The sequence below is a fragment of the Eumetopias jubatus genome, unplaced genomic scaffold (assembly GCF_037043125.1).
Source record: "Eumetopias jubatus isolate StellerSeaLion01/CBP00866 unplaced genomic scaffold, mEumJub1_p1.0 scaffold_9, whole genome shotgun sequence".
NCBI classification, from domain to species: Eukaryota; Metazoa; Chordata; class Mammalia; order Carnivora; family Otariidae; genus Eumetopias; species Eumetopias jubatus.
Genome location: NW_028274815.1, coordinates 111,790,381 through 111,804,248, shown reverse-complemented (window position 1 = coordinate 111,804,248; position 13,868 = coordinate 111,790,381). Strand labels below are relative to the sequence as shown.

The window sequence follows — 13,868 nt, the reverse complement described above, 5'->3', positions numbered from 1 at the left end:
ACCACCTACTATGTGCCAGGCCCCAGCTGCACACTTCTGCACCCAGAAGAGAGATAAGACACATTTTCTATCTTTGAGGGGCTCACCCTCTAGTGGACAAAACAAATATATAACTAAATCAATACAATGGGGTTTTTACTGGTACCATGATACACAGATGAGGATAAGGCCTAGAAGAGCCACTTGGGACAATAGTGTACTTTCTGTTATTCTTTCCATGTAAGAATATGACAGAACTTCCCTGGTAGGAGCATTTGGCCTCTCAAAGCCATAGCTTCCCGGTCCTTCATTACTGTGACCTCCCCATCTGAGTCCACAGAGCTCCTAGGAAACATTCGGGGATTCCCTCCACCTCTCCTTCTTTCCAGCATATAAGTGAAGATATTAGGGTGGGTGGGGTGCCTTGGATATCCAGGAGGGGATGGGCAGAGCATGGGCCTCCAGATCCCGATCTGTAGTCAACCAGAGCAAGTCAGCTATATATTTTATATGTTGGAATTTTTCGGCCAAGTTTCACTGGAAGGAAGAAAAAAGAAAAAAAAATGTGTAAGGGCATGCAGTGCACCTCAAGGTGGAAGGGAGGCTAATTTTGATGGCGTGGTCTGGAAAAGCCTCTCTTTTAGTCAGAACTTTTAATCAGAAACCTGAGGGAGGGCAAGGGTGTTAAATAGATGTCTTGGGGAAAAGCATCGGAGGCAGAAGGAACAGCACGTGCAAAGACCCTAAGGCAAGAGAAAGCGGAGCCTTCTCCATTTGAGAAGAGGTGACTAAAAATAAGACTTATTTTGGGAAAATGGCTTCAAAATCTTCTTTTAGTGGGATATTTTATCTTTATGATTGGTTTCCCAGAAGTCTAAATAATATGCTCAAGACCATAGAGTCAGATGGAAACTTTGAGATGAGCTTGACCTGATCCCCTGTTTATACAGACAGAGAAATCAAGGACCAGGCAGGCTAAGAGATTTGCTCCCAAGGCCACGACAGTGAGGGAGTCTCCTTCAGTTTAGGGACCCTGACAAAGGGCCTGGTGGATAGCCAGGGCTCTGGCTGAGTTTGCGGGTTAGAGGCTGGGCAGCTACTCCTCGGGAGCTCTCTGTCCTGGGGGCCACAGAGTGGAAGGCCCCAGGTCGTTCCTGTGGTTCTCGGCCGCGTAGCTCCTGTACCCTTAATTAGCCAACACTCCATGTCATTTCTTTCACCATCACCTATGGTCCCATTCTGAACAGTTCGAACAAGGCATTCTGAACATTTGCCTCTCGATCCTGGATCACAGCCTGTATTTCCGCCGTGACCCTACTACTGATGTGGCCCGCAGAAATGACCCCAAATACGTCGGCCGAGTGCTCAGTGCAATGGTGAGTGATAGGAAAACCATAATAACCAGTTGTTACCGTAGATCGAACTCAACCACGGGTTAGGTACATGTGTTCCTTACATATGTCATCTCATGGAAGCCTCACAAAATATGGTTGGTGGTTATGACCATCCCACTTTGCACACACAGAACATGAGACTCCTCTAAATTAAAGCACTTGCCTCAGACCCCTGGTGAGTGAACGGCAGAGGCCGAACTGGACCCAGGTCTGCCCGGCTTCAAGGCCCTGTCCCCTCTATCTTGAGGCCTTTCTCAGATGATAAGGGAACTTGCCCTTTTGGTGTCTCCCAGGCTAGGAGGATACAAAGCTGAAACTCTGCTCCATCACTGGGCCTCCTGGGGAAAACGGTAAGTTCCCAAGTGAGCCTGAGGTATTAACCTCCTTTGCTTTGATCCCTGCCCTCCACAGCAGAGTGTTCAGATGTCAGCCTGGGCCACAGCAGGCCGGCCCACTCAGCATCTAGATGGGGAACCCCGAGCAGCTGAAGGGACTGGCTCACAACACACGGCCTCTGAGTCAAACCAGAACAAGTCCTCCAAATGCCTGCCCAGGGCCTCTTGCAGTCACTCAGTCCTTTCACGTGAGACCTGCCCCCTCCCCACACACACACACACACACACACACACACACACACACACACACACACACACACACACACACTGGGTCCTGGAGGAGTCTATCTCTCACTACTGAGTGTGTTGACAAGGCCTCCCTCAGAAAGTGTCCAAACATGGTCGCCACCTGCTCAAAAGTTATAAATTAAAAAGCGGAAAGCTGAAGAGTTCTTGAACTTTAAGCTTCTGAAACTCATGGCCCAGAAGTGTCTAACTTTTTTGTTATTATTAATGGCTTAGGCCTTTCTCCCTCTCTTTCCTTTTAGCATATCTGAGTTAACGAGCTAGTTAGGTTGCTAGACATGGGAGCAATCTTCTGACTGCTGAATAACCAGAGGGCTTCCTGCAAGAGGGGAGGCTGACACCGGGCTGGCAGGAAACGGAGTGAGGGTGAGGCCCAGGGGGTGTGGGGGCCACAGAGGCAGCGGATAAGAACCCGGGAAGCGGGGTCTGGGCTGACCCTTGCAAATGGAGTGGCCTGGGAGAGGTGGGTTGGAGCTGAGGCCGAGGTCAAGGAAGACTGAGCCTCATAGGCCCAGGAGAGGGTGGGGGAGGCCAGCCGGCTCCAGCAGCTGCTGACTCACTTTGACCCTGGGGACAAACCAGGTTATCTCAGTGCCAAGTTCCTCAGCTGCACCTCCCTGCGCTCTCTCCAGGCCTCCTGATCGGGCCGGGCCTTGAGCTAATTACGGCCTGTATGGATGGGGCTTTGAAATGCTCAGCTTTCAGCCAGAGATGACCCCGCTGATTACCACTTTGGTGGCTGGAGCACCTCTGACTCAGGAGATGGGATGGGCTACATAATCTTCCATTGTGGAGAAGGCCCGTCTTGCCTGATTCTGTGATTATAGCCCAGGCCTTGCTGGAAGTGGGGGGAGGAGCGCACCCTTCCTGCGGAGGGGCTGGGGAAGACTGGCCTGGCCTGTGCTGGGCAAGGATCCTTCTGTGTCCAGACTCTGTTCTCATTGGCCCCACAAAGACAGGGAGCAGGGCTCAGGGCCTCTCACCGGGCGGTTGGGGTCCATCAATGCTGGTCCAAGTTTCATGAACTCTGAACACTCGGCTCCTGGAAGCCCATTTGTTTCTAACTTTCCCTATTTGGGAAGGAAGGTGAAGAACAAAGGCCCAGAGAGGTGAGCTGACCAGCCCACCGTCACCCAGCTGACAAGTGGCAACGTTAGGCTTAGAACCTAGTTTCTCCTTTCTTTCTCTTCTAACTTTTAATTGTGACAAAGCTCAGACCTTCACAAAAATAGAGGAAACAGTAAAACGATCTCCCAGGTACCCACCACCAGCTTTTATGGTCCCCTTCTCAAGGCCAGTCTGGTTTCAGGGCTGACCCCCTCCTTTACAGAGTATTCGATAAATCACAGACATTATATCATTTCATCTGTAAATATTACAATATGTGTCTCTAAAAGACAATGAAACTCAGGTCTCCTGATTCCTAATCCGGTGCCTGTTCACACTGCATCCTGCCTGTGCTGCTTATACAAGAATCAGGCCTTCATTTGAAAGAATGAGTGAGTGAGTGAATGAATGAATGAATGAATAGCAATATTCCATCTTCATGCATTCTAAGAAGTTAGCTGCTAAAGTTCTAAGGCACCTTTTCAGAAGATCAGTATCCCCAAATTGAGTTTCAAAACATGGACTCCCAAGTCAGACATCAACGACAGCCCATGAGTCCTGGCAAGAAATCACCGTCAGGCTGGCCTACGGACCCTGCCTTGCCCCTGACAAGCCATGGAGCCTCAGGTTACCCTGTGAGCCTGCTCACGGGATTGATAGATGGGTTAGGGGCAATCGATAATGGCCCATTAAGCAAAACACTTTTAAATTAATAAACTGTTCAAGACCCCTAGAGGATCATTATTACCATTATCATCCCCAAATCACCCAGGCAGACACAGAAAATCCACTTGACATCTCCCTGGTTTCCCTCCTCATCTCCCCACCTTGTCCCCTGAACTCTCCGCTGATCTGGGGCTCCCTCTGCTCAGGTCAATGGCAATGATGACAATGGCGTGATCTCTGGGAATTGGAGTGGCAACTACACGGGTGGACTGGACCCACGGAACTGGAATGGCAGCGTGGAGATCCTCAAGGAATGGAAAAAATCGGGCTTCCGGCCAGTCCGATATGGCCAGTGCTGGGTCTTTGCTGGGACCCTCAACACAGGTACTCGGGGACGGTGGGCAACCATGGGGGGTGGGGGTGGGCCCAAGGTGCCATTTCCGCTGCAGCCTGGGTCCTCATTCTGCTCCTTGACTTGCAGTGCTGAGGTGTTTCGGGATTCCCTCCCGGGTGGTCACCAACTTCAACTCAGCTCATGACACAGACCGCAACCTCAGTGTGGACGTGTACTATGACCCCTACGGGAGGCCCATTGACAAAGGCAGTGATAGCGTGTGGTGAGTAGCTGACCCTTTCTGAGCACCGAACCTGAGCGGCTTCTTACTCCCCCCCTCCCCCCGTCCCCCAGGTCCTGGGACCCTGGTCCAAACAGGAGCTGGGAGGCAAGTAACACGTGAGCGCAAGCTTTAGAATGGGAATGTTGCCCATGCTGATGTGACCTCTCGTAAGACCCAAAACCAAAAACAGTGCTTCCCTGGGCTCTGCGAAGTCTGGGTGTCCACTGTCTCACCTTTGAATGAAGGGTCCAATACCAGTGACTCACGGGCTCTGGGCAACTGCTCTGAATTTAGAGGGTCCGCTAGACCCTAAGCTACTTTAGAATCTTGACTTTCCGGTACCAAATATAAATTTATCTTGTTTCAGGCAACCCATATGACTTATAGGCTGACTTAAAGGAAAGCGGTGCATTTTCTCTTATGCATGTGGACCTTTTATGCACCTTGATTGATAGAATAAAAAGTCAGTTTATGCTGGATTTCAACTGAAAAGAGGAAGCCGTGTGTGTAATTGAACATATATATGTCTAACCATAAATATGCCACGTGCACATGTATCTTTATGCACATATATACATGTAATGTCTAATGGGTGGCACCTGGAAGTCGTATAAAATTTATAGACATGTATCTATAACTTCATATAGTAGTATATATACATAAAATAAATATTTTTTTAAGATTTTATTTATTTATTTGAGAGAGAGAGAGCAGGGTGAAGGGCAGAGGGAGAAGCAGACTTCCCGCTGAGCAGGGAGCCCGATGCGGGACTCGATCCTGGGACTCCAGGATCATGACCTGAGCTGAAGGCAGACACTTAACCGACTGAGCCACCCAGGCGCCCTAAAATAAATATTATTACAGCTATTTGAGATCATACTATATGCCAAGTTATTACCAAGTGGTAACTGACAATGATTCTGTCTATCTCTGCATGTACATATAGATATCTATGTGCCTATATATGCAAAGAAGCACGTGCATATATGCCAACAATCTATTATTTTTAATCCATTTCCAAGGACACCCCCTCTCTCTCACACACACACACACACACAAACACACAATCACTCACACGCATATAGGGCTAAATAACCTGATAGCTGTTGCCATCTTATTTCCAGGTGTTCAATTCTGAGATAGTCTGTAGAAGAGAGCTCCTATTACTTCATATTCCCAGAATAAGGAGGTCCAACTTTTCTGAAATGTGCTTACTGTAACCAGTTGAATAAAGTCAAAGAAATATGAACGGAAAAAGGTGTTAAAACAAGTCAACAACAACCCCACACTAACATTGGAACTGAGTAAGATAAATATCCCCTCACCTCCGAAGGAGAGTAAGGCTTACGTAATTCACCCGAGGTCACGTGGCTTCTAGGCTGTAATGAGGAAGAGAAGGCTCATTTCAGGATGTTCTTTCCAGATCTGCACACATACAACTTTCTGTCTAATGACATTGCTGCGTTAGCAAGATGTTGTTTCCCAACTACTCATAAATGAGTTTTTTTTTTTTTCCTCCTCCCTGTTTTTTTCTTTTGTTGTTGTGTCCCAAATCGCTGCAACCTGTTTTACACCGCTGGGTGTAAAATGCCATTCCTGGCCTTGGTTTCCTTCACAAGAGGAGATGATTTGTCCAACATCATCTGGGAAGGGAAATCCCTTTGGGCGTACCCCTTCTGGGATTATCCTCCGTGCTAGGATGCGCAGAGGGACCAGAAAGCTGGAGAGTCAGTCCTCTACTGAAAGCATTCTGGTGCTGTTGGAAGACAGGGGATGGAGGAGCCATTAGTCGAGGATGTTTAGCAACCTCGGGAGGTGCATCAGACGGTAAGCCCCATGGGAGCTCAGGGAAGGAGTCACCAAGGAAGGCTTCCTGGGAGCAGAAATGCGGGGCTTTTAAGCTGAATTTGGAATTAGGACTCAGATCTCTTGGTTACTGGTTCACACTACCACCCCACATTAGCTTCATAATTCATTCCAAATATAATTATCTTGGGACAAGTATGGGCCCGCAGTGTCTCCACTGTCATTTTTTTGGCTTCGTTGGAGGATGTCAGGCCCCAAAGCTCTGATTTTTGCTGGGGGTCTCCTCCTCTCTTACCCTCTCCCCCCCACCCCCCCCCCCGCCACCAGGCTTTCTGGTGAAATCAGTGGCAACCAGTGGTCCCTCCCCAAGCTGCTGCCTACCAGCTGCAGCTGGAGAACCAGCACTGGATGGAATGAGGACAGGGAGCCCTGAGTCCTGGTTCCAGCCCCACCACCATCTTGCTCCAGGGCTTGTGTAAGCCACCTCATCTTTCTGGTTCCAAGTTTCTCCTCAGGGAAATATAAGGGTTGGCCCAGAATTAGGTGTTCACTTCAGTCTCTTACTGGCTTTAATTTTTTTGATCCCCACCCTCCTCTTTGTATGAGAGCTACCCTTCCCAGGGGACCGATAGAGACCCTTCTGCATAGATCCCACCCAGGCGGAGATAAACCACGAGTCACTCTCTGCCTGGAGTGACTTCCCCAGCCTATTATTAAAGGACAATTTGGGTTTGGACAGAAACACTTCGATCTGAATCTCTGTGTGTTGCACATGTTGGAAGCTTTTAGAAGCTTGCCCAGATTTGCCTAAAGTAATAGAAAGTAGGGATCAAGTGAGAGTAAGCCTCTGAAAGTTCTTGATAATAACGGCAGGAGCAAATAGTTTGCTGAGCAATTGCTGTGTACCAGGCACTTACTCTTCAGAAACAATGAGGTAGGCACTATTATCATCATCCCATTTTACACTTGAGGAAATTGATGCCCAGAGTCACTCACCCAAGGGCACACAGCCAGCAAATGGTGGAGATGGGATTTGAACCCAGGCAGTTTTGTAAACTATAAAGCACCAGAGAGATGCCAGAGAACCTTGTTATTACTCCTGATTAATGTTACCTTGAGCAACCGAACATTGCTCACCTTGAGATTTTCCTGGTTGGCTGGACACCAACCAGAGCTGTGGTGAGGTTGGGTGCTGTCCAGCCCGTGCAGATGGAGAAGCTGGGCTCTTTGGTTCACACCTCGGCAGCAGATGTCACTTCTCTGTAAAACTAAACGCTACCTCACAGGCTCAGTGAGGAGAAATGACTTACCAAAGTCAAACTGTGAATTCGTGTCCAAGCTAGGGGTAAAATGCAGAGTCTTGCCAACAGGACTCTCCCAAGTCAGACAACCTTAGGACTTGGGGAGGGACCTGTTGATTTCATGAATTTAGAAAACGAAGCCCCGGAGAGAAATTAGAGAGATATTTTGGCTCTCTAATAAGTGTATGACTTTATATAAGTTTCTTAACTTTTTTGTGCCTCGGTTTCCCATCTGTAAAATGAAGGACTAGATCAGGGGACCTCAGCAATTTCTTCTAGATCTCCTTTCCTTAAATCACATTCACTGCATCCCCTGGAGCACATTTTCTTCTTAACCATTCGGCTCATGCCAGTGGTTTGGCTTAAGAGGCACAAGCCTCTGGAGTGTTCGCTTCTTGAGAATCAGGTTGCTTTGGGGTGTGGGCGGGGACCTTAGTTTGGGATGCTGCTTCTCCACGGTTCCCTTCTGAGTCACTGTAAAGGAGGACTCTGGGACCTTGATCAGTCACTAAGCAGTAGGCAAAATGATTTGGAACAGTAGGACCACGGTTATCTTTACCTTGACATTTCTGGCTTGTTTTTTTCTTTTTTTTTTTTTTTAAGATTTTATTTATTTATTTGACAGGGAGAGACACAGCGAGAGAGGGAACACAAGCAGGGAGAGTGGGAGAGGGAGAAACGGGCTTCCGGCGGAGCAAGGAGCCCGATGCGGGGCTCGATCCCAGGACCCCGGGATCATGACCCGAGCCGAAGGCAGACGCTTAACGACCGAGCCATCCAGGCGTCCCTGGCTTGTTTTTTACTTAATTCGTTTCACTTGATTCCCCGATTTCTAGAGTCACAGAGCTGACTACTTGTAGACTTTCTATAGTCCTAGCAGGCACGTGGAGATTGCCCTGCCCTGTCACAGAGAGGTGGAGTTGGTTAGTTCTGGGGAAGAGCTGTTGGCAACCACACCCCAGCGGGTGCTCCTGGCTCCTGATGCAATCTCTCCATGGCAACCAGCCCCCACTAGTACTTAGCCGCCCCAGTATACCTCGCTCAGACCTGCAGCAAGGAAGCCAGCTCCAAGAGTGGGTCGGGCTCCAGAAAACATGATTAAGTATGTACCGTGTGCTAGACCCTGCCCTGGGCACTGGGCACCAAGGGTGGGGGAGATGCAGGAACTAGGCCAGAGGAGCTCACAGCTGCATAAGAAGACAGGCAATTATGGAGTAGAAAAAGTGAAATAACTGAGTTATGTGCAAGATTCTGAGATAGCACAAACATATGGTTGGCACTCTTCCAGCAGGAAAAGACTTTTTGGAGGAGGCAGTATCTTGGGCTGCATTTGGAAGGACAAATAGTTTGCCAGTGGAAGGGGTAGGAGTTTAGAGGTCACTTTCTAGACAGGGCCTCCTGACCCCGTGAATTCACAGGTAAGCATAACTCAGATGGTGTCTTTAGGGCAGTGGCTTATAAACTTCCAAAATTACATTAGAATTGACTTAGATGGAGGGAGATAGGGGAATCCACATCTTTTAGTAAATGCCTCAGGTAGTTCTGATACCTACAGTGCGTCCTTTTGTTGAGCTCCGCCTCCTGAAACCGCTCAAGACAAAACAGAGCCCAAGGTTGGGAGGTGGGAGAGAGCATGCATACAATCAGAAACAACCAGAATTTCCATGATGGTGCCCTTGGACATTTGGAAAAGCACGTGCATCTCAAGTAACTGTGAGTAAAGCTGGCTTCCAAATGAGGGAGGGACCAAGAGTATCTGTTATCTGCTCCGTCTTAAATTCCCGCCTTGCAAGTAAGTATGAAAACACAGCTACTTACCAATTTTGTTACCAATCCACCCTTCCCCTAGGGTTCTCTGCCAGGAACTAGATGAACGTGAAACTGCTCTCGTCCCTGTCTTGTCTCTTGATCACGTTCTCACACTCCATGCTTTCTCCTGGGCGAATTCTCACTGATCATGAAGACCCACTCAAAAAGACATTTTGTGGGTCTTCCTAGGGATAGTTCTAAAGAGAGTGTGCACAAGTGGGGGTTGTGGGGGAGGGGCAGAGGGCGAGGGAGAGAGAGAGCCCCCAACACCAGGCTCCATCTCACGACCCCGAAATCTGAGCCAAAATCAAGAGTCCGATGCTTAACCGACTGAGCCACCTAGGCACCCCGCCTAGCGATAATTTTTTATGATGACCTCCCCCCTCACAACTATAGGGAATAAAATCATCTGTAATCCTATTGTTCACATACTTTTAATATTTGATAGTTTTCCAGTCAATCTTTTCTCCATCAGTTGCTGTCGTTTATGGAATTGTGATTACACATTTTACAAGGCATGGGTACAAGACAAAGTACATAATAGGTGCATCCTACCTCTTGCCACACCTGGAAACCAACTTTGCAGTTTTAAATCATGTGTTTTTGCCAAAATGCTATATTTTGAGCATTTTCCCTATGTCATTAAATAATCATCAAAAATAAGATTTTAAGTGCATCGTATTCCCTTGTATGGTTGAACCATTATTTCTTTTCCTACTGTGACTATTACCATTCCCTATTCCCCTTCTTTTCCCTGTTATATATAACACAGTCATGGGCATTTGTATATGCAAATCTTGAACACATCTGCCATTAGTCCTGTAAGAAAGATTCCTAGAAGTGGTATGTCCTGGGTTAAAGGGAATGAACATTTTAAAGGCTTATGACAGCTGTCACTGTTGCCTTCCAGAAAGATTGTGATCACCTGTGTTTCATTTTAGTAGTAAATAAGAGTATTCTTTTTCTCTATTCATATCGTTGGTTGGTATTATTCTTAATCATCTGTTCACCTCTTAGGGCCTAGTCCCCTTCTGCCTTGTTTCGGAGCCGACTTTTTTATATCTCCCCTTGTTCCCTGAAGGACTAGCAGGGTCAGGTTGTACCCCATAAGTACTTAGGGGGCACTTCCAACCCTCCAGTAGCTGTAGAGTTTACAACTCCCCCATGTACATAGATCCCATCTGGCCCCACATGAAGCTTCTTCCAAACATGCAAAATGAAAACACTTCTTTCCTGATTATAAAATAATAAAAAGTAGGAGCGCCTGGGTGGCGCAGTCGGTTAAGCATCCAACTCTTGGTTTCAGCTCGGGTCGTGATCTTGGGGTCCTGGGATCAAGACCCACAGCGGCCTCCATACTCAGCAGGGGGAGTCTGCTTGAAGAGTCTCTTCCTCTGCCCCTCCCCTACCCACTCGCGTGCATGCGCGTGCTCTCTCTAATCTTTTAAAATAATAATAGCAATAAATAAGTAAGAAGAGTCATTAATAATATAACTATCCAAAGGAAAATGCAAATAACATTTTGAGATAGATCCTCCCAGACATTTCATTCCGTTTATAGTCACACATATTCGATGTATGTGTGTTGTGTTTTAATTACCCAAATAGGATCAAGTTAAACAGTCTATTTTATGATTTCTTAAATCTTTCAATGCCGATAAATAAAAATTTAGAGAGACAGTATCGTTTGGTGGTTAAAATCATGGACCCTGCACCATTTCTTACTTGATATGCTTTAGACATCCTGCCATGTAGGTGCTAGATTGATTTTGCTCTTTCTTCTGGACAGCTCCGTGATGCTGTTGCAAGGCTGTACCACAATTTCCTGACAATTTCCCTGTTGGTGGATTTTTCCCCCATTATTTTTGCTCTTACATTACAAAATGTTCATGCTACCATGAACATCTTCCCATGTATACCTGTGTACACTCACGTGGATTATTTTATAGGAGAAATGCCTAGAAGTGAAATCACTGGCTCAGTGGGTACGTAGATTTTTAAAGGTTTTTCATACCCATTGCCAAATGGCCCTCCCTAAATATCACACCAGTTTCAACTCCTACCAGTGGGCTCTGACTGTGCTTGTTTTCCTGCACCTGGAAATGAGTATCACACAATTCTGTGTATCATCCTGGGCTTTCATCTTTGTCATCTTATGAGTGTAATAGTATCTCTTTGTCACTTTAATTTCCTTTTCATGGTAGTGAGATCAAAACTATTTTCATGCGGTCAGTGATCACTTGTATTTCTTATAAAAATTGCCTGCCCCCGTCCTTTACTGGTGTGTTTCACTTGTTCTTTTGTGTGTCGTTCTTATTGACTTGTAAGTACTTTATAATATTAATTACAATAAATCTCTGCCTATACATATGTTATATATATCTTCTCTATTTTATTGATTTTTTTCCAATCATTTTTCTCTTCCTTCTTCAGCTTGGGCAATTTCTCCTGGTCTGTCTTCAAGTTGACAGAACTTTTCCTCCCTCCTCTTGATTCTAAGCCCATCCACTGAATTATTTCATTTAAGATAAGGGTGTGTTTTTTTTTTCCAGTTGCAAATTTCCATTTGGTTCTTCTTTCATCTTTTCTCTTGCTCTGCTAAGAGTTCCTCTCTTTTCACTTGTTGTTGCCCTGTTTTCCCTTATTTCATTGAGCTTAGTTATAACAGCTGCTCTAAAGACCTTGTTCAATCATTCCAGTATCTGGACTATTTTAAGGTTACCCTGTTGGTTGTCTTTTCCCTTGAAGGATAGATCCCGTTTTTCTGGTTCTCCGTACATTGAGTCATTTGGGTCCGTATCCTGGGCATTGGGTATGTCGGGATTCTGTTAGTTTATTTCAACAGGCTGCCTGCGGTGGACCCGGACTGAGAGCCGGCAACAACTCAAATCTCAGCTCAGCTTCTTTTATCGTCAGCCAGACTGCTTGTCTGTATACGTGCATGGGTCAGAGTCGCTCAGAGACTCGGGCAGAGTTTATGAACTAATCTGGGATCTTCTTTCTCTGACTCCTTCCTTTCCAGAGCCTCCCCTTCATGCTCTAGTGGCCCCGGTTGACCTGGGCTGTTTCTTGGCTCCTCAGGTCAGAAAAATGTGAGTTGTCTGTTACAGTTTCTACTGCCCTGCACCTCACCCCAACTGTGGCCTGTCCTTAGGGCCAAGTGACCAAAAGTGCAATTTGCCCCATGCTGGCTCCTTCCTCCAAGTTTTGACTCCTTTCCAAAATCCTTCTGTTTTGTTCACTCTCAAGTAGTTGTCTTATGTTTTTGTTTGTTTGTTTTTTGTTTTGTTTTGTTTTGTTTTGGAGTTGATTGTTATCTGCAGAAGGGACCATCTCTTATGAGCTTACTCTTCCATAGAGGAAACGGAATTACAGTCTGGTTGGTTGGTTGGTATATGCAAGTTTAATATTTTCACCTAGCCAAATTTATCAGTCATTTTCTTTATGGTTTCTGAGTTGGTACTCTGCGTTAAACTATCTTCTCCACCTCCTGAGTATAAAAAAAAATTTGTTTTCACGTTGGATGGAACTTGGGTTCACATCGGACTCACAGCTTCTGGTTGGATCAAAGCCGCCAGAACCAGGGCTAATGCAGTTGCACGGGGTGTGCAAAGGAGGACCAGATCGAGAGCACAGAACCACAGGACGGAATGACTAAGACCAGCTAATCGGCTATCCCTGGAGATGTGACTGAGACGTGCAGATTGGGAGACCAGGGGACGCCTTTGATGAAGAACATTTTAGGACTGGTGTATGTCATTCTTCGATCCACACCTCAGCCCAGAAGCAGGTGGCTCTTAGCCAGAGCCAGGTCCTCCTTGCTGTAGCTCCATCCATTCTCAGTCGATGGGAGACACAGAGGTGTACCCCAGCAGGACGCACATGAGAAAGCCGTGTGGGTTTGTTTGCCAGCTTGGTTGCCGGCTCTCACCTGGAGCCGTTCTTCTCCTCAGAAAGGCAGTAGAACCGTCATGGTCAAGGACCCAGGTTTGGGGGTTAGGCCTACCTGGGTCCAAACTTTGACTCTGCCATCGCAAGCTGCTTAACTTCTCTGAGCCTCAGTTTCCCTTTTTATGAGATCGGCAGAAAAATGGTACCTGTTTCATAGTGCTTTGAGGACTTGCGAGAGACAGAGCTTGGCAAGGTTTAGCACTGTAGCTCGGGCAGGGTAGCCTCACTCGATGATGAGTGGGGGGTGCTGCACTGTTCAGCCAGAGACGTGGTATTTTGTCACCTACGGCTGTGTGGCCCTGGGCAAGCTCTGCAGTCTGGTTCTGTCTGCAGGAATTTCCACGTCTGGAATGAAGGCTGGTTTGTGCGGACTGACCTGGACCCCTCGTACAACGGATGGCAGGTTCTGGACGCCACCCCCCAGGAGAGGAGCCAAGGTAACCCTCTACTGGCCCCGCTGACCACCCCCTTCTCTGGGTTTCACTCTCTGTCCTGGCCTCTCGATTCTTTACGGTAGCGGACAGCGGCTCTCCATCTCTGGAAGTCACGACAGAATTAAGCCAAAAATATTTTCAGAGTAGACTTCTCATCCTAATT

At 47.1% G+C, this 13,868-nt stretch overlaps 1 protein-coding gene across 1 annotated transcript in view; it reads left to right on the top strand.

The window, feature by feature from the left end:
- TGM3 (transglutaminase 3) overlaps positions 1–13,868 on the top strand; it is a 163,842-nt gene that overhangs the window by 137,067 nt on the left and 12,907 nt on the right. The window contains exons 9-12 of the mRNA XM_088026639.1: positions 1,227–1,355; positions 3,994–4,171; positions 4,269–4,404; positions 13,605–13,708. Coding sequence (XP_087882765.1) covers positions 1,227–1,355; positions 3,994–4,171; positions 4,269–4,404; positions 13,605–13,708 — 547 coding nt within the window. The remainder of the gene's footprint in view (positions 1–1,226; positions 1,356–3,993; positions 4,172–4,268; positions 4,405–13,604; positions 13,709–13,868) is intronic.